Here is a 20626-nt window from a genome sequence, read left to right on the forward strand (position 1 = left end):
CAGTGCTGAAAGCTACTATTCTGGTGACCCAGATAAAGGGACAAACCATTTCTCCCCTGAAACCAAAAAAATGTTTTAGGCTTCTGCTTGCCTTTGTAGCCTCATATTTTTTTCTCTATTTTTGAGAACAGATGTAGTGCAATAATGCTAGTAACAGTTCATACATCCAACTGCTGCTATGGGAAATACCTGGGGGGAGAAAGGGGTTGAAGGACACAGGGAGTTTGCCAAACAGTTGTTTGGAAAGTGGCAAATAAATCAAATAAATTCAATAAATGAAAAAACTCCAATAAAATAGAGGTAATACATCTGCCTAACTGTACACCCTGCCCAAGCACTTTGTCCTTAATTACATGACTGTTCTTATCTTCAGATGGGAACCCAGTGCTTATTACTCCCTCTGGATTAGGAAGAGAGGTTTGTGCTGGCTACATATCAATCTCCTCACATAGCTGCAACACACAGATCAGACACTTCACACTAGCACAGCTCTGTGAGTTCCCTTCAGCTTTCCACACCAGCTCCAGCCCCTCCAAAACCACCATTCCCCAGGACTACCTCAGGAGGGAACATGGAGAATGTGTCTGTTGACATCTGCTCAAGCAGAGTGTGAAGGGTGATGGGCACCAGCCGGTATGCCTTGGGACATACCTGTTTTCCACAGGTATCAGGGCCAGGCTGGATGGGGCTCTGAGCAACCTATTCCAGTTGAAGGTGTCCCCTCTCATTGCGGGAGGGTTGGACTAGATGACCTTTGAAGGTTTCTTCCATCCCAAACTATTCTGTGATTCTGTGACTGGTTGGACAGAGGGATGCTGGCAGAGCAAGGAGCAGCTCACAGAGTCAAGTTCCACAGGTCACGGCAAGTCCTGTAACTCGAAAGCGTAAATCTTAATTTCTTCATTAAGGTCAGTGCAAGAAAGCAGAGGGAAACAATCATCTGGCCTAACAGCTGCCTTATGAGAAGAAAATGCAATAAAATTAAGTTCTAGCTCTACTTTAGAAAATAGTTGCAATGGTTACTGCTTACATATCCTGCTAGAGCTTTGTTGTTCCCTTTAAAAAAATAATGTTCATTAAGCCATCTGATTTATCTTTGAAAGTGGGGAAAATAAAATCACCAAGGACAACAAAATTTAGTAGAACTTTTCCTTGTTTTTGGCTTGCAGCTTGAGTGCAGCCCTTGTTGTTGCCAGTTGAGTTCTGGCAGATGGTTTACACTTGGAAACTGAGGTTTCCAGAACTAAGCAGCAACTGAGGAAAGAGTGTGAACACCAAAATCTGGAAGCAGGCATTAAATCTTTTGGACAATGTCACCGTTAAAGATTGCCTTGTTCTTTACTGGAACAGTGTGAGGCAGCAAAGTTGATGCTGCTTCCTGGAGACCAGACACACAGCAGATCCCCTGCCCAGCCAGACAAATCCAAGCAGAAGGCCCTATAGACTTGTTAAAGCCCAGAGGAAGTTTTGAATGTGCTGCCTCAAGCCCAGATATCAGAGTAGGGAGGACTGTTAGTGTGTTTTACACCACAAAGAGCCTCCTTCCTTAGGCAGTCAGGAAAGGGGGACCATTGCCTTTCTCTGGAGTAGCATCATGAGGCTGAGAAAGGACTGAAATGCACATAGTTCAAGAAAGGACAGGTGGCAGACAGCCTGCTCTGGGCTGCCTCCAGTAGCCTGATGCACCTGTAGAGTACAGACAGCAAATATTTACAATGTCTAAGGTATATTTCCCAAGTACTGGCCATTTCCCACACATCCTTGTGTCCTACCACTCTGATCACAGTATCACAGTATCACAGTATGTTTGGGATTGGAAGGGACCTCAAAAGATCATCTAGTCCAATCCCCCTGCTGGAGCATGAACGCCTAGGTGAGGTCGCACAGGAACATGTCCAGGTGGGTTTTGAATGTCTCCAGAGAAGGAGACTCCACAACCCCCCTGGGCAGCCTGTTCCAGTGCTCTGGCACCCTCACTGAGAAGAAGTTTTTTCTCAAATTTAAGTGGAACCTCTTGTGTTCCAGCTTGATCCCATTACCCCTTGTCCTATCATTGTTTGCCACCGAGAAGAGCCTGGCTCCATCCTCATGGCACTCACCCTTTATATATTTATAAACATTAATAAGGTCACCCCTCAGTCTCCTCCAAACTAAAGAGACCCAGCTCCCTCAGCCTTTCCTCATAAGGGAGGTGCTCCACTCCCTGGTAGTCTTTATCCCTGGCTGAATGAGATGCTCAATGAGTGCCAGGGGTTAGCGACAACTTCAGCTCCCAGAATCTGGTCAAGATCTTGTCTCAAGGAATAGCCACACATTGTGGATTTAGTCAGAGTTTCTTAGCCTGCCCATGAGTAGCAGACCTGTTCTGGCAAGCTATTATAAACAACCATTTTGACTTCCATGGTGGATGCTACATCCTTCCTCCACTGTTTTTGTACTGAGCTGGGGACAGTTGTAGATAGCTGGTCTGAATCACTGGAACTAAGACATCAGAAGAAACATTGTCTTAATCTGAATACACTAAATCTAATCAATAAATATAAATTAATTTAAGCAGATAATTCAAACAAGCAATGAGAAAGTAATAGAAATTGCATATCTGAGTCCAGTTGGTGGCTTTGAAATGCTTTTCAAAGTCTGAGTCTTGCACAGCATGCAGATACTAGAGATATGGTAGTTAGTAAGGGGACGCTGTCTCTGACAGCTTGTCAGAGGGCAGCTGCTCAGAGGTCTTCCTGCAGGCACCCTGCTGAGACTCACCTGCTTTTCCCCTCAGTTCTGGGCAAGCCAGACACACCTTCCTGCCCTGGCTGGGAATCACTCCTCTCCAGAGCATCTGCATCTCTGTGAAAGAGCACCGTCACTTGCTGTCACCTCTGCATGCCATCCCTTCCCGACTTGCCGCTGGAGTTAAGGTTTGAATGCTCCTCAGCATGTGGTCTTCTCAAGCAAATCTGCTGGTGATCTCTATGTAGGGAGGGAACATGCACACAGACATGCTAAAGTGAAGGAGGAGGAAACCGCTTCTTGCACCATTGTCAGTTCAACTTTGAAAACTTCTGAGCCTCAGTCTCTGGGGAATAAACCCAATTAAGCTGCAATCTGGCAAAGCCTCCGAGGTATCCCCTCCTTTCAGTGGAAGTCCTTTGAGTGACATGAGCTGAGTTGGAGAAAACTCAATAGAGGGGAGCAGCAGCAATTTTTTTCTAACTGAATACTGCAGCATTTCATATTCTGGTGCACTATCAATGAGAGGCGAACATTTTTTTCAGAAGCAAATACACTGAAACCAGAGAAGACTCTGATTTCTACTTTTGCAATCATACGTAGCAACACCTCTGAACCATTTTTTTTCCCCTGATTATCTAAATGATACTGTAGCAGAATTCAGAAAGACACAGTCAGTCTGCATCTTTTTGCTTGGAAGAGAAAAACAGATATAGTTGACACTCCCAGTGTGATGTTCCCTAAGAGTACACCTCTCCAATCAGCATACTTTTGCCCAAGCACTTTCCAACACAGAAAAGCCATTGCTGATGAAAATAACTTCTTACTTGTATTGCTGCATGAAAAACATACCTGCAGACCTGCCTGGGAAGTCAGAAAGGCTACCACTGTGATATACAGGCTACCCTGTATAGGTCCCCTTATTTCACCAACTGACCTCTACCCTGAGCCAAGTAACTTGAACATCGTATATGCCACTATGCATACCCATACCAGCACAGGGCTAGAGCCTGTCTTCTAGATTTTAATTTTCAGACCACCAGAGGCTGAGAATCAACTTTTTCCCTTGTCCTCATGGTTAAATGTGCCAACTTGAACACGGCTGGAGTCCTTGCCAGCTGTAGGTTTTGGTATGTGCTTTGTTTCAAAGATAAAAGAGAGCTTTTGGTACTTGGTGTTTTCCCCAACATGAGGAATCAACAAGTCATCTTTTAACCTTCCAGCTTTGTTAAAGTAACCTGTCTAATCTATGTATCTCAGTATATGTGCTTGAACACCTTCATGGATCTTTTCTGCTCCTCTCCATTTTTTCAGATGTTTTCAAAATGAGACGAGCTAAATTGTATGTGATACACGAAGGACAGGCAGTCAGTATCTCCCACCTTCCTGTTTATATGCTCCAGTCCTCCTCTTACAGCTTTAAAAGTTCTGCCAGCGAAGGTTTTATCACACCACTACACTAAAAATGCTCGTTCAGTTGCTGGCTCAGTAGAGGCCCAAGAACCTTTCCAGGTGTGAGGTGATTCTGCATCCACCAACTGTAGCCCAGGAACTGACCTCTGTCAGGCGCGTTTTGCTTCCCACCGAGAGCCATTACAAATTGCTGTGCCGTCACATTTTGTCAGCAGAGCAATGATGCTCAGAAGACTGATGGAAACACAGAGTGGTGTTGGCCTTGTACCAACCAACACTTGCAAACCCCACTAGGAAAAAACAAAACAAACCACCAACAAAAACCAAAAGCAAACAAACACACACACAAATACCACACACACAAAAAAAAACAAACAAACAAAAAAACAACCAAAACCCACAAAAACCACAGAAACAAATGAACAAACAAAACCCAAAACACCTGGATGAAAATTCCCCACTGACAGGTAGTTTTTGAGCTGTTGGTTGGGCAGTTCTAAGTCACATAAGGGGTGCGATACTGCAAACTGCTCATTTCTTCATGCAGCTCAATATCATCTCCTGTGATTTCCATAGGATCTCAGGAAATCAATAATGTGGGATCATCTCTGTGAGAACAGAAATTAGACTTGAGGTTTTGAGACAGGCAGTGGTGGGAGCAGGGGGAGGACTACAAACTAATTTCTGGTTCAGCATGGAAACGCCTGCTTGTCCCCAGACCCTGCCCACACTTCGCTCATGGGGGCTTTCTTTGCCAGTCTCATCTCTTCCCAGCCATCTTCTCTGGCCACCCTAAAGCCCCATTCTCTCAATGGCCTGGAATCTTGCACCTTTCTACTCTCCTCAGATGAGTCTTAGAAAAAAACCTCCCTTTGCTCCCCATTTTAAGAGCTCCCGCAATGGGTGGTCATTGTGCTAAGCCCACGGACTGCAAAATGGCATTAAGAGTGCTCTGCCAGCTCAGTTACCCCTAAGCCATACTGTGTTAATGATCGAGTGTCAGCGGCTAACTTCCAGTACCCCAATACAACCAGTGTAAAGGGTCTTGACATGTAATTTCAAGTGGTGAACACAATTTCTCACAGAGGTAACGAGCTGAGTGGATACTGCACAGAGCTACCCGCAAGCCAGTAGGCAAAGACACACTTGGTGCAAGTCTTTCTGAGTCAAACCATACTTGTGATTAGCTATCATGTACACCCACACACATTGCGACTGAAGAACAGTCTCTGCCTCTATTGGCCTTACAAACCTGTAAAGCACAACAGACTCCAACCTCCTCTTGCAAAGTTCTTGAGTTTAGCTCAAGTCACCCATTATCACATCATTTTCTTGCCTTGTTTCTTCATTGAAGGAGAGCAGTCGCATTTGTCTGATTCTCAAGCCAGCTTCTTTGACTTTCTGTATTGCAAACATCTCTTTTCTGACTCCCTCCAGCTTCATCATTGTGCGCTAAATGCTCTCATGTGAGAATAAGTCAGTGCTTCTCTGGGAGATGAGTGGTGCATGTGGGCTTGCCCGTGCTGATGCACCCCACTGGATTGCTCTCTTGCTACATCATTTCTCATTTATTTCTCCTGGCCACCTGGTTTAGGGTTGTTGGTTTTTTTTCTCACCTCTACACCCTTTGGAGATGGCTCCACTGCCAAACAAGTGCACTGCTGGTGATCCAGCCTCTGGGTAAAACCATAACACAAAGCTTATTTAGTAACATCTCAGAGCGCACTGTTTATCCATGGCACCTTTTTCCTAATTTCCCTTAATGAAGGAGCTATTTCATTAATGACTCCTTGCTGAAGACCATGAATTTCACCTTCACATTGGTAAATCTTAAAACAAAAAGTAATTCAGATGGCCTACAGTCAGCCTGCTGCCAGATCAAGGTCTTTATTCTGAATTGAGTTCAAATTCCTCACAGTGCCCACGTAATGAAAGGCACTCAGATGGTTTATTAACATGAAAATAATTGTTCCTACTTCAATGTACGTTATTATCCCTGGAAGGGAATTCAGGCAGTCTGCTCTATTATGTTTAATGGCTGATATTAAATTTGTCAGACCCAGTGGTAAACTCAGACAAATTTAGCAATACTCAGATATTAAAGAAGGCCTGACATTGTGAAATCTCTTATTCACATTTGATTTGCTGGGTAGGGTGGGGAAGACAGACTTCTCTTCAGCGTTCTCCTGTGCCCTGCTCTGGCTGAAATCAAATGACTTAAGGGATGGGCTGTAATGACCTCAGCTATTGGAAATGTGAGGTCAGCAGTGTCAGGCCCATCTGAATTTCCAAAGGCTAGCATGTTTATGGTATTATTGGTACTCAAAGGACTTAAATGCTCTTTTGTTTAGAAGATAAATTTAAATGTTTGTAATAGTAGGACGTCCTTTTTCTCTCTTCATAAATTTATCCCTTTTCCAAGGCTTCCTACCTGCTGAGGGCAGACATACATCCTTATTTACCAGGCTGGGTTTGAGATCTACAACTCTCTTCAAGGCATTCTCTCTCTTCCCTTCTTTATCCTTTCCTCTTGTGCAGGTTCTGTATTTCTCTTTATGCATGCCATTCCCAGAAACAGTTTCCTCACATGTCTTCATCCATATAATTCTTGGACACACAGCCATCTACTGAGTCCAAGGGGGGCTGCATGGCCCAAGTGAAATTAAATATTCCCTCTCACACAACCCACAGCTGGTGGCCCGCCCAGCAGTGGGGATGGACAAACTGCTGCTCTGCCTGGACAGCCAGCAACTTCTGCAGTGCTTGTGCAGCGAAAACAGAGAAGGAAGAAAAAGTGGAAAGTCATGAATCCAAGAGTGAGATTTCTTTTAGAGAATAAATGCCTAAGGCTCACCTCACCACCAGATGAGTTTTTGTCTTCTTTCCACAGTGGATGTCCAGGCTAGTGAGTTTTAATGGGTGTTTTAAAGGCCAAATCGGTGAGCAACTGCACATGGCTTTCAGGCACATGGTGTACTGCTTTCAGAGCTCCATACCCGCAGACTAATCAATCCTAGTCCAGTTCCCACTGAGAGCATGCATCTGCGCAGCAGGACTGCTGTACTGGTTCCCAAAACATAAGCCAGGTTACAAGCAAATCTGCTGCTCACATACAGGGCATAATTGGGAACCCTCAGCAGAGCTGGCTCCTTCTGCCTGCTCCTAGGCTGTAATTAGCAACTTGTGCACAGGTAGCCGCACCAGCAAATTGCTTCCGGTCTTCGGTGACAGTAACTGATATCTGTGAGAAGGAAATGACAAAGGCACAAGGAATAGGGATAAATGGCTACAATAATGCAGAAAGCCATTAGCACTAAATAGCAACAATAACCCTTCACATCTCAGTACTAGATCTGCCTTCATTTGTATGAGTCTCCGTTGCCTTGTTGGAATTATGGACAGATGTTAGCAGCTGGGAAGGGCAGGCACTGCACAGCAGTCATACAGACTCCTTTTACACAAGCAGCACCAGTGTTGAGGTTTTACCCTTTGGGCTGTCAGAAAAAAAAAAACCCTGAAAACTGCTGGGCTGGCCCTGGACAAGGGGTACTGGGCTGCACAGACCTGCTCTGCCTGGCTCGGGACTGTCAGGCAGCAGTTCACCCCATCCTCACCATCTGAACTTGGAGTTTGAGTCTCCTTGCTCCACCATCCAGCAAAATCACACTCTCTGCACCTTTGGGAGCACGTGTTCCTTGATCATCTCCCTTCACTGACTGCAACGAGGCCTCCCAGCAGAGACAGGATCATGTTCAACCTTAGCAGTGCCACCAGTGGTAGCATTGCCCGTGCAACATCCCACATTTGTATCACCATAGCACCTGCAGTTCTCCCACGTAGAGATGGGACTGAGACTCTTCTTTTGGCCCAAGATCCTGTTGCTACTCATTCCTTCCAGGTTCTGCCACCATGGACCTGAGGTATGGTCCACACAAGGATGTTTGTGGCTCTTCTAGTTAATGACGGCACAAGGAATAGTTTCCCCCTGGTCTTGGGCAGCTTGAACGGAGTTGGTGCTCAGCTGTGGAGAAATGGAAATTTTCATAGGTGTGAGAACACCACTCATTATAATTCATGGGAATTGTCATTAAATCAACACATTCTCAGGTTCTGCAAATCCCTGAATCTGTTGCTGAAAAAAAAAACAGAGAGTCAAAATCTGTCTACTCTTTTTGATTGCAAACGAATATATTGAAAATGTGCCTCATTCTCTTTGAGAAATCAAAGCCTGTTTGATTGAAGCTCATTTTCACACAATCAGCTGATGCAGCTCACACTTCAGACATTTTCAAATTCTTTTTACTTTTCTAGAAAAAAAAAGATATAAATCCTGAAGAGATGTGTCTTTCTCCAAAGTCATCTGTTCAGGCTTTTAGTCTCTTACATTTTTTGCTGCCAAACTTTTGATTAATAAGATGAAAAACTGTCTATTTTCTTAGATGACAATAACGGGATGACCTTTCTCCTGTCTCTTCTGACTATAAACGCAGTAATAAAAAAAAGTGTTTGATGGTAAAGAATTAGATTCAGGTGCTGATAATACTAAAATACTGCAGATTTATTTCGTAAGAATAAGGCATAAATCATGCTTCCCATTTTTCTTGTAACCTCCCAGATATTTCATTACGTGGCAAGAATTCTGAAAACATTTTCCTTCTTTTGGTAGCTGAAAACTTGGTTCTTTTCCTGACTTCTCTCTCTGATATTTTGCTCTGCAGTGTTTCTTTAGCTGGAACGGTATTTTCATCTTGCTGTGAAGTATTGCTTGATTCTTGCCTTTCATCTCTAGGAAGAATTCTTATTTGTAATTATTCCAAAAGTTAAAAATCTAGTTTTAAACATAGGGAACGCTTGAAAAGCATAAAGGAAAAGTTCAGCTCTTAAAAAGGAAAGGAAAGCAAGAGGAGGGGATGTGAGAGAAATATAGTTCTGGTGTCATTTAAGAGATGGCCCTTACTAAATAAATAGAAAGCAAAAAAGTGATCCAAAGTTTCTGAAAAATTTTACCTATGATCCCTGTGCCTGTGAGGAGTGTGGAGAGAGAATTTTCTGAAATGTTACAGGGACATGGACAGTCAGTACCCCAAACTCACTCATGAGAAAGCTTCTTAGAGCCAAACAAATACAGACAGAGAGAGAAAGAAAGGGGGAGGGACAAAAAAGAAGTTAATATACTTTATGAAAACTTTGGAGCCTAAAATATTTCATTGAGTAACCAGAAGCTCCTCCACTGCTCACTGGGGAGTCCCCAGTGTCACACCATCAAACACTACAGCTTGTTAGAGCAGAAGAGAAAAAAATCAGCCTGTGATGCCCCACAGTCCAGTCAGGGGAGATGGCCAAAGGGAGCTAACCCAGCTGAGACAGGTGGCCTGCTCTCCATGACTTGGCTGCATTTTACATTTAGACAAATTATGAACACACATACACACACACACACACACACACACACATACACACACAAAGAAAAAAATCTCTGTTTATAGGACTCCATTTAATCTATGCAATTTTTAATTTAATTTATCTGTTGACTATATAAATCTTTATTAATTTATTTCAACTGATTGGACTACCAAGCTGTGGCACTGTCAAGATCTTCTCAAATCGCCAAATGCCTATTATTTTGAAGCTGAGGCTTCAAGCTCTGACGACCTGCCTCTTTTATGAGCAAAAAGTCCCTGTGCTGTGTTTTACTCGGTACTACAGATCTGTGTTCTCTGCTCTCTTGGCTATTGTGCAGCAGTGGGGCTGGCACTCAAAGCTAACCATGTATTTAAATGCGTGATGGATGTAGGGCTGATTTTGTCCCCTTTCGTTTGGGCCTTCCTGCTGTGTACTGCTCCAAATTCATTCAATAAGGTAGAAAATAATCTAAGCAGACATCAGAAAGGGCACAACACTAAAGAACAACCTCTGAAAAGCCCATCTGCACTGACCTGATGAGGTGGATTGGATTTTCCATGTATTGCTAATTAACCAGTATTCCATTCAGTATAACTGTAATTACCTTACTTATATACAATAATGTATTTTTCTGCCAGATCATGCTGAAAACAACTTCAATTTTTAACAATTGTAAAAAGGTATTTTTTATCCAAAGACATGGCAGGCACACAGCAGTGTTGTTTTCTCTCATTACATTATTCTTGTGGTCTTTTCCACAAATGCCTGGGTGTCTCTTAGGTATTACTTTTTAATCAACCACCCTCATTACATGTAGTATTTGCTCCTTTTTCATTTTATAGCACAAAGCCAGAAAGAAGGCAATTAAAATTCAATAATGGTGCAGTGCTTAGACACTCATTAAGTAGTCATTAGGTAGTCTGGAGACTCATTGTCTTCGTGAGAGTTTGTTTCCTTGCTCTCCCTGAATCCCTGCACCACAGTATTAGCTCAAAACAGCAAGCATGATGTGAATGTGAATCCAGCTTCCTGGCCCAGGCACAAGTGCTCTGCTGCCTCCTGGACACCCACTGGGTGGCATGCAGCAAACCCCTGGGGCTCCTCCAGCACCACCAGGGAGATGTCCAGGCCTGGGGCTGGGCCTGCCCTGGCTGACCCCGGTCCTGTCCTGCTCCCTGGCTGGGACTGATGCACACTGGCAGTCATTCCTCTTGGGTCACAACAACCCCAGGTAGTGATAACAGGCTTGGGGAAGAGTGGCTGGAAAGCTGCCTGGAGGAAAAGGATCTGGAGGTGTTGGTCAGCAGCCAGCTGAACATGAGCCAGCAGTGTGCCCAGGTGGCCAAAAAGGCCAACAGCATCCTGTCTTGTATCAGGAATAGCGTGGCCAGCAGGACTAGGGAACTGATAAGCCCGCTGTAGTCAGTGAGGCTGCACCTTGAATATTAGGTTCACTTTTGGGCCCCTCACTACAAGAAAGACATTGAGGTGCTGGAGAGAGTTCAGAGAAGGGCAATGAAGCTGGTGAAGGGTCTGGAGCACAAGTCTGATGAGGAGCGGCTGAGGGAGCTGGGGCTGTTTAGCCTGGAGAAGAGGAGGCTGAGGAGAGACCTGATCACTGTCTACCACTACCTGAAAGGAGGTTGTAGCATGGAGAGAATTGGTCTCTTCTCCCAAGTAACACGTGATAGAACAAGAGGAGATAGCATCAAGTTGCACCAGGGGAGGTTTAGACTGGATATTAGGAAAAAATTATTCACGGAAAGGGTTATCAGGCACTGGAACAGGTTGCCCAGGGAAATGGTGGACTCACTGTCCCTGAAGGTGTTTAAAAGACATACAGATGAGGTTCTTAGGGACATGGTTTAGTGCCCAAGTTAGGTTAATGGCTGGACTCAATGATCTTGAGGGTCTCTTCCAACCAAAATTATTCTATGATACTGTGATTTTATGATAAGGACCAGTTCAACACCCTCACTTACACTGGCTTGACTGACACGCCTCCCAGACACAGAGCCCCCCAGCTGCCAAGAATGCTTGTAGAAGGACACACTTCTCAGCATGAGTAATTGGCAGAATCAGGCCTCTAGGGAGTCAGGAGCATTGGCTGTCAGCATTGGGAGCCGAGCTCCTGCCAAAAGAGCAGTCAAAAAAAAACAAGCTTCATTTTGAGGTGGGGAAAAAAAACATGCTGGCAGAGATAGGATGGCACGAGTATGCCACTGATTGTCAGATGCATAAAGGCATCGATAAAATAATGTTCACACTCAAAAATTGTCTTACAAAACAAGAGAAGTAGCCTCTCACGGTTATAAGGATTGCCTCTGGACAATAAATAACAGCATCTGTTCTCCAAAATATGAGCATCTTTGCCTTCTGTCCTTGATGAGGTGGGGAGGAGAGAGGACAAGACAGGACAACTGAGGCAATTCAAGCTAGGAAGGCGCCACAGCAGCTCTAAGGAGCATTTCACTGGAGCTCACTAAGGGAGCAAACTCCAATGCATTATTTAAGACTACCCTCACATTGGTGACCCTTTACAGATGCAGATCAATATAGTGGCCTCTGACAGAAAAAGAAGGCTTCAATATGAAAAGAAACTAAAATAGAATTCATATTAGAGATGCTGAGGGGAAATAATACAGCCCAAGGGAACATCCGCAGGCCATGGTACAATAAGGCAGTCCCTGAGGGATGAGCAGAGAGCAATGGAGGAAGCAGAGCTTGCACTGCCACAGAATCGTATTTCATGAAATAACGTGTTTCTGTGTTAAAACTCACTTCACCTCTCAGTAAACATTGCATTGTTCTTTATGCCTTACCTTCTTCTGGTATCAGGCCAAGAGCAAGAGGAGCACTCCACTTTGTAGGCTGCCCATTGCATTTCGCTACACATCCTCAAGCTACTTCATCTTCCTGCTTGGAACTTCAGCTGCGGCATCTCTGAGTTCAGGATTGCCTTGGGGCTGCTTTGTACCCTGCTGGTGCAGTAGCTGATCACGACTTCTGGGTTTTTTTCCCCTCCGGGTGTGTTCAGCTGTGCATTTACCTGCTTGTAAGAATTTTTTGGGCAGTTGGCAGATGTTTTGTTTGTCAAGAGAGAAAAAGTATTCTTGAAGGTTTCGTGACATGCTGTGCATAAGGATATATACATGCCTATATGGGTATATATGTGTGTGTGTGTGTATCTGTAGGTGTAGAGATAGATGATAGAGAATTCATGATAGATTCACAATTCATTTCTCTATATAGACACATATACAGGGTATAACATTCTTAGGCTCCCTAAGGCAGACTGCAGATTCTAAATGCAAAAATATACTGGTACAAAGGGATGACACCCACAACTGAGACCATTTTATCTGTGGGATGGTAGTTACAGTGTGCGCATTTCTGGTACCTTGCAAAACATTGGGAATCCCCAGCCAGGTGTCATCAAGTGGAATGGATAAATACTCACCTAAGAGGTGTACTTTTAAACCAGCTGACTAAAGGTCTGTTTTCCTCAACTGATTTTTCTGCTGGAAAGTTTATTCCCACAACCTGATTTCTGCTTCCTGACATGATGGGGTAGTGACCAACTACACAGTGTGGGAACACTGAAAATCAGGTGGCTGTAACCAGCCATTTGTGAATAACTCAACACTGAAACATGTCTGCAGAGCTAACATGGCAAATAATCTGTAAATACTAATTATCTTTCCAGACATGATGGACCTATTACAATCTAGATAGGTGAAAGAAAACTGGACCCACAGTTGTATGAAACTAGAAGTGTTCGCATATCTTCTCTTTCTCTGACCATTAGACCTGAGGTCATGGTTTCCTACTAGGATTTCACTCCTAGTCTCCTTACAGATACTTTAATGGCATTCAAAAAACCAATCATATTCCCTTCATTCCCTGAACCATAAAAAAGCAACAAAAGTAACTAGTACTGGATGCCGAAATTATGTTTACCAGAAGAAGGTGTAAGAGGGAGGAATCTACAACCCTTTTCTTCCTCTTCCATCCATTCCTCACCCCCTGTCTATGACAAGTCTGTACATAAATACATTTGTCTTTGCTATTCCCAGCTCTTCTTCTGTACACATACCCAGAACATTTGAGTAGAGTTATCATCAAGTCAGTCATATTCTTGAGCAGTAATGAGCATCAGCCAAATCAGCAGCTGGGGACTGTATTTTCATGAGACTTCTACTTATTACCAAAAATCATATGCAGAAAACTTTCTGCTGGAGTTCTCTCTCATGAAAAACACAATTTTCAGAAGAGACATATGAAAGGGTTTCCAGGTTATGATGTGTTGTGAACACGTATTACAAACAAAATACCAAATCAAGTATGACTGCATACCTATTGCTCCTGTCTACAAAAATCTCATGTTTGAGTCTTTCTTCTCTTGCTGAGTAAATTCCTTCAAATAAAACTGATTGCAGCTACAGTACACTGAAAGATCAGTCTTAGAGTTATCTGTAAGCCTACTTTGCTGCCTCCTACCTTTTTTCACCTGTGTACCTGCTCGATGCTCCATCACCCCAGCCACACGTGTACTTGGAGAGCCAGCCATGGTCAGGGCTGAGCTCTGGCCATGCCAGCTGCAGGTTTGTGTTTTGGCCCTGAGGGTATCTCAGAGCTGGTCATCACAAGGCAGCACCACAGAGGCAGGTCCTGTAGGAAGGATGGTCTTTCCCTGCAGGCAGGATTTTCAGATGCTGGAAACCTCTAGTTCATCTTATAGCAGGGCGACTCTGATGCTTCTTAAGGATTTTCTGGCAGGCCAATCATCTCTAAGAAAGGACTTACTTTTTGTTAGCTGTGACAAATATAATTGCTCTGCCTCCTAATCCAGCTGTGTTCAAGATGCTGACAGTCGTACTTCTTATCAAAAAACTCAAATGTTCTTTTTCCCTTTATAGTTCAAGCACCTTTTTACCAGGTTCAAGGCCCCAAAGCATTAAATAATTACTCACCTCACTTCCTTTGTTTGCAATATCGCTCCATCAAGTAATACAGCTTGTAGCGTTTTTAGAAGAGTCAATAAAAAAGCAGCAAGGTTGCCTGATGCTTGTGAATCTTTTGGTACAAACATGTTAGGTTAAATTGGATATTTTATGAGGCCCTATCCACAGCAACCTAATGTCTTTACATCTATTCCCTCACATGTACTTCCAGCAGCTCTGTTGATTTTTCTATTACTGAAGATGCATGATACTTTACAATGAGTGTGGTAAAGTACTGGAATAGCTTGCCCACAGAGGTGGTAGATGCTCCATCCCTGGAGACATTCAAGGCCAGGCTGGACGGGGGTCTGAGAAACCTGATCTAGTTGAAGATGTCCCTGCTCATGGCAGGGGGACTGGACCACATGAACTTTGAAGGTCCCTTCCAACCCAAACTATTCTATGATACTCTGATTTTACTAACAATCCTCTTTTCTTTCAGATTTCTACTAATAAACACCAGCAATACGATTTTGCAAGAAATGGACTTGCTTGTATTCCTCTATATTTTCACATATGACACACATTTCATATATAAAAGACAGGACTTAGTCTTCATCTTAATCTCCTTCCCTCCAGTAAGCAGAATAAAGCTGAAAACTAAAATGTATCTTATATAAGATCTGATCTTTGAAGATGATATATTTTTTTTCTTTTATGTCAAGTCCTTGCTTTTGTCTATTAGATAATGTAATGAATTTGATCTGTTTCTCTCCTTCCATCAAGGCTTTATTAGATTAGAAAAGGACTCTGCACTTCCCTCTTTGTAGCTGGACCTGTTAATGGAAGAGTAAGGCCTATTTAAAGCCTGACTGGGCTCAACAGTTGCTTAATGGACTTTATGATTAGTGACCACTACTGCTTGCTTGAGACATTTTGCACTTCTAAGGACCTATGGATCTCTAAGGATTCAGTACCTTACTTTTTTTGTACTATTCTTCATACTCTACTTTTACTACTCTGTTTTTATACTAAACTTGATTACAGAAAAATAATTAATCTCATAAACATATAGAGAAATGAGCAGCATGGCATCTCAATAAACACTGTTACCTTTAAAACTCATACCACTGTATGCCCATCTGTGCAAACGTGGTGATAACACACAAAATCTCTACTGAAAGCTACTTACAGCGCAGCTGCACAAATACAGGTGAATACTCTGAGACCTTTAAACACCAGTAAAAACAAATGAAAAACCATCTATGGAACTTCTAATGCATGTCCTCCCCCAGAGAACAGAAGGCATAATAACAGAACATAAATTCATTGGGATTTCACAGTATCACAGTATGTTTGGGATTGGAAGGGACCTCAAAAGATCATCTAGTCCAATCCCCCTGCTGGAGCAGGAACGCCTAGGTGAGGTCGCACAGGAACATGTCCAGGCGGGTTTTGAATGTCTCCAGAGAAGGAGACTCCACAACCCCCCTGGGCAGCCTGTTCCAGGGCTCTGGCACCCTCACTGAGAAGAAGTTTCTTCTCATATTTAAGTGGAACCTCTTGAGTTCCAGCTTGATCCCATTACCCCTTGTCCTATCATTGTTTGCCACCGAGAAGAGCCTGGCTCCATCCTCACGGCACTCACCCTTTATATATTTATAAACATTAATAAGGTCACTCCTCAGTCTCCTCTTCTCCAAACTAAAGGCTGTTTTTGAAGTTTTTGTGACAAATCACTTCGAATCACAGCCAGAGGTAAGTGCAGTGGTCAAGATTACCTCCCTCTGACATTATTCTCACCATGTGTTAGTTACTTATTGTTTGCTTTGTGAACTTTTTTGTCCCTGCAACATCGAAGCAGTCCTCCTACATCATGGACTTTGGCACTTCTGTTTTGAAAGGATCTTAAATGAAGCCATGCGCAAAAAATATGGAAGCAAGTACACAGACACAACATTGAGAAGAATGGGGAGGGTAAGTACAAGAAGAAACAGGAAAGAGACTGAAACCTGACTGAGAATCTGTGCTTCAAACTGTCTCTCTATCCACGTGATCTGAACCACCACACAGAAGAAAGTTTCCCTTCCCCAGTGAACATCACAGTGGATTTTGGCCTCCAGTTTGTAACACTGTGTATTCTGAATAAAAGCTGAAATCAGACATGCCAGAATCTCCTATTACTTTGAGCTGGAAGTATAATGCCACATTTTGTGTAGCTGGACATGTCCTTTGCTTCCTCAGTTTGTGTTGCTGCTCGGATAGATGAAGATGGCTCTGCTTTCCCTTTGACTCTCTTAATACATGTCCCAGAGGTGGATCAGTAGCCCTGCTCAATTTGCTATCAATACCAGCTTCCTTAGCCATAAATAACTCAGGTCAAATAGCAATGTTTTTTGATATTCATATTATGAATTTATTTTCATTTATTTAATTCAGTCCCTGAGTACTTTAGGAGTTGTGGTACAAAAGCAGGAAACAATAAGGATTATGATAATGGCTGGATGCCTGAAATTAATTTGGTCCACAATTCATTTGCGATTCCTTTATAGATTTTACCACTTTGTTATCCTCTAGTGTTTTACACAGATGGATGAAGGAGCTCAGAATATAGAATAAAGAGGTAGAAAGAAAACATCAGGTATATAATCAGAGCACAATATACAGTTGAAAACAGCAAAAGTGCGATGCATATGAAGAAGGGAGCATTAATACCAAGAAAATCCATTAATGGTAACCACGTGCAAGCCAGAAAAACAGTTTATTGTTTCATCTGTGTACAATGAATTTGATCCAAAACTCTCACAAGTCGCATTAAGGATTCCTACCTAACATAGCTATAGGTCAGGCCTCACGACTGTCTCTATACATGCCCACACATAGCGTATGTCCAGACATCTTTCTGCCTATATGGATATGCATACCTATCTCTGTGTATGTGAGCATGCATATATGCATATAAATATGCACATAGGCATGTATTTTCACAGTTCCTTTGAAGATCACATAGTTTAAATGCAGTCATTTTGAACAATGAATAATAACAAGACAATTAGTGGCTGAGGAGCTGTACATTGCATGTATGTTCCAGGGTAAATCTGCCAAAGTACAAAAAATATGGGCTTAAATGTCATGAGGACCAGTTTGTGCAGCAATCAACAGCAGCTGGAGTCTAATCCTGCACCATTTCCACCAGAAGCAGCTTTGCCAGTGATGCTCTGAGTGCAGGAGGGATGCCTGGCCAAGGCCCAGGAGAACACTTTTATTTATGTTCAAAGTGGTGAAAAAAGGGGACTCTGGTAAGAGTGAGGCTTCCCCTCCACTGTCACAAACATTTGTTCTTCCTGCCCCTGTTATGTGTAACGTATTTACCCCCTTCTCCCTGCAGTCAGGATGCTCAAACAGAGCTTACCCACATGCTTATGCACTATGTTACCTTCAGCAGTTTCCTCCAAATACCTCCCATACTTGCTTGCTGGCCAGAAGAAGCAGCTCAGCACCTTCACTTCTCCTTGCCATTTCCAGCACTGCTACTGACACACCTTTTACAGCTAAAGATGTGACTCTGAAGTCTGTAGCTGCTCCTCAAAGTAGAGAAGCTGATCCACTTCAAAGCAATCACTTGCTCTAGAAACCTGTTTCTCCAGATGCCTCCTGATCTCCTCCTCGCTGGCATTCTGCTGTCTTGCTTGCTTGAGATAGCTGTACACAGCCTCAAATACCTCTGCTCCCAGCTTTCCAGTGGCAGATCTGGGGATATATATGACGTAAAGGTCAAATAAAAGTTAATTCACATTCTATATTAATAGAAGCAATAGCTAGTACTGATATTTTTAAATTTTGTAGCTACCTTTGATTAAAATGATATAACGATGCACTTAATTTGTCTGACAGCACAAGGAACTAAAATTTCCTGGGGAATTTCTCTATGATTGTTTACTATACAAAGAGGCCAGGAGTAAAAATCCAGCCATAATAAAGTCATGGGTAGTACGGCCACTGTTGTTTTTGGAAACCAAGATTCCTTTTCACGCTGAATCTGACATACCAGTTTATCTACAGCAATACACACATGTATTAGTGCCTCTGGATCTCATTAAAATGAAAAGGAAGAACCACAGTCAACCGTACACTGGTAGCATTTATGCGAACAAACACATTTCAGGATTCATTTGCTTTATTTTAGCTTCTATCAAATAACAAGGAAACTGTTGTGCAAGCTCAGCATGAACTAACTGACATTTTTTTCTCTTCCTACAGCGCTCTCTTTTCATCAGAAGACAGATCTGTAATTCAGTGTCAAAGAACACACTCACAGAATCTTAATGTTGATTTATAAAGACGATCCATCTGCAGACTACAAGACAGTGAACAGAACTTCTTTTTCTTAAGGCAAACATCTTTAAATCCATGTATCACAAGCCACAGGTAACATAAAATTTCCCGCTCAGTGATGGGTTCATAATATTTTGATGAAAATATCAGAGCAGTCTTCCTTCAGCATATCAGAAACTATCTGCCACGAGAACTGTGTTTACCACAGTTTTTTAAACAAAACTGCTTTGTCACACATACCAGCCATCTCCTCCAGCTTTCTGTTGGAACTCAATGGGGTCCATCCATACAAAGTCCATGGCAGGACTTGGACCTGAACGGCACCAAGCAAGAGGGTTTGCTGGCATGTGTGCTCTGTACTGTTGGTCAGTCCTGGCATGGCGCTCATCTGCAAGAATTTGAAACAGTGAGGGAGATGATTTGGGACTGAATGGGTCTCAAAGCATTTCCTTGAGTGGCATTGATCAAGGAAGTTTGAGGATACCAGTGGACTATTGGAGCTGGCAAATGTGATGGTACCACACCCCAGTGCAACACTGACCATACCCAGGCTGTGTAGCCTCATCCTTGTTGCTTTATTTCACCAATAATGGAGGGAACTGGGGCTGTTTGGCCTGGAGGAGGCTGAGGGGACAACTTCTCTCCCTCTGCAACCACCTGAAAGGAGGTTGTAGCATGGAGGATATTGGTCTCTTCTTCCAAGTAACAAGCGATAGGACAAGAAGAAATGGCCTCATGTTGCACCAAGGGAGGTTTAGATTGGATATTAGGAAAAAATCTTCACAGAAGGAGTTGTGAAGCACTGGAACAGGCTGCCCAGGGAAGTGGTGGAGTCACCATCCCTGGAGGTGTTTAAAAGACATATAGACGAGGTTCTTAGGGGCATGGTTTAGTACCAGAGTAAGGTTATGGTTGGACTTGATGATCTTGAGGGTCTCTTCCAACCAAAATGATTCTATGAGCAGAGCAGGTCCCCAGGCATGAGCGGTGCATGTTCCTGCCTGCAGGGCCGCACCCACTCTCTGTGGGAAGCTGCCCGGGGCCCTGGGCTCATGCTGCCCACGGGCACAGGGCAGCAGGGAGCTGGGACATGCTCAGCTTCTGTCCATGCTAGGGATCGCCCTTTCTGAGCGGTACAGGAGAAGAGAAAGGGGGCAGACTTGTCTCCTGGTGCCAGCATTAAGGCTTAGCACTCTAATACTGTGCAGTTGGCTTCAGAGGGAGCACGCACAAGACTCCCCAAAAGCACTTTAAATGGTTAAACCTGCACACTGGCCCACAACAACATCACATACTCCAGTTCGACACCTTTTTCTGATTTCATACTGATTTTGCTATGTGTTTAACACCAGTGCAAGGCCAACTGTTCTATCCCAACAGCATAATTCATCTAAAGGGGTAGTTGCTTTTCATCTGTGCTGATCCTGTTACTGCTGAAGAATAACTTTGCTATAGTGAGATTACAGCCAGTAAGGTTTCCACATTATGTAAATTCCTCCATTCTTCGAAAACTGATGTGAAGAATTTTACTTTATTTTTTCTCAAACTTCATTTGATATGAAAGCATACAGTTTCCTCAGCAGTAGAGAACCACTTTACTAGCACACAAGAGGCTTCTGAAAAATCCTGTTGTCATTTATAGTAGGAATTACTGCTGGTAAAAATGGACAATACATCTTAAGATGGTATTTTTGCCTGAAGGAGATCCTAGATGACTGCTCTTATCTCACAAGGAGGGAACACTCTTCCTCGCTTCCCCCCTGCTCCTTGCTTTTCTGCAGCTTGGTCATGCCCAGCTGTGATTC

General features: G+C 43.3%; 1 protein-coding gene across 1 annotated transcript in view; it reads right to left on the reverse strand.

Moving 5' to 3' along the window:
- Positions 1 to 18037: 18037 nt before the first annotated feature.
- Positions 18038 to 20626, reverse strand: part of NEK11 (NIMA related kinase 11) — a gene marked incomplete at its 3' end in the record, with an annotated part of 91140 nt that continues 88551 nt past the window's right edge. Inside the window, exon 16 of the mRNA XM_080340345.1 lies at positions 18038 to 18236. Within this exon, the coding sequence (XP_080196471.1) occupies positions 18038 to 18236 (199 nt within the window). The remainder of the gene's footprint in view (positions 18237 to 20626) is intronic.

This window comes from Nesoenas mayeri (assembly GCF_963082525.1).
Source record: "Nesoenas mayeri genome assembly, chromosome: 2".
Taxonomy (NCBI): domain Eukaryota; kingdom Metazoa; phylum Chordata; class Aves; order Columbiformes; family Columbidae; genus Nesoenas; species Nesoenas mayeri.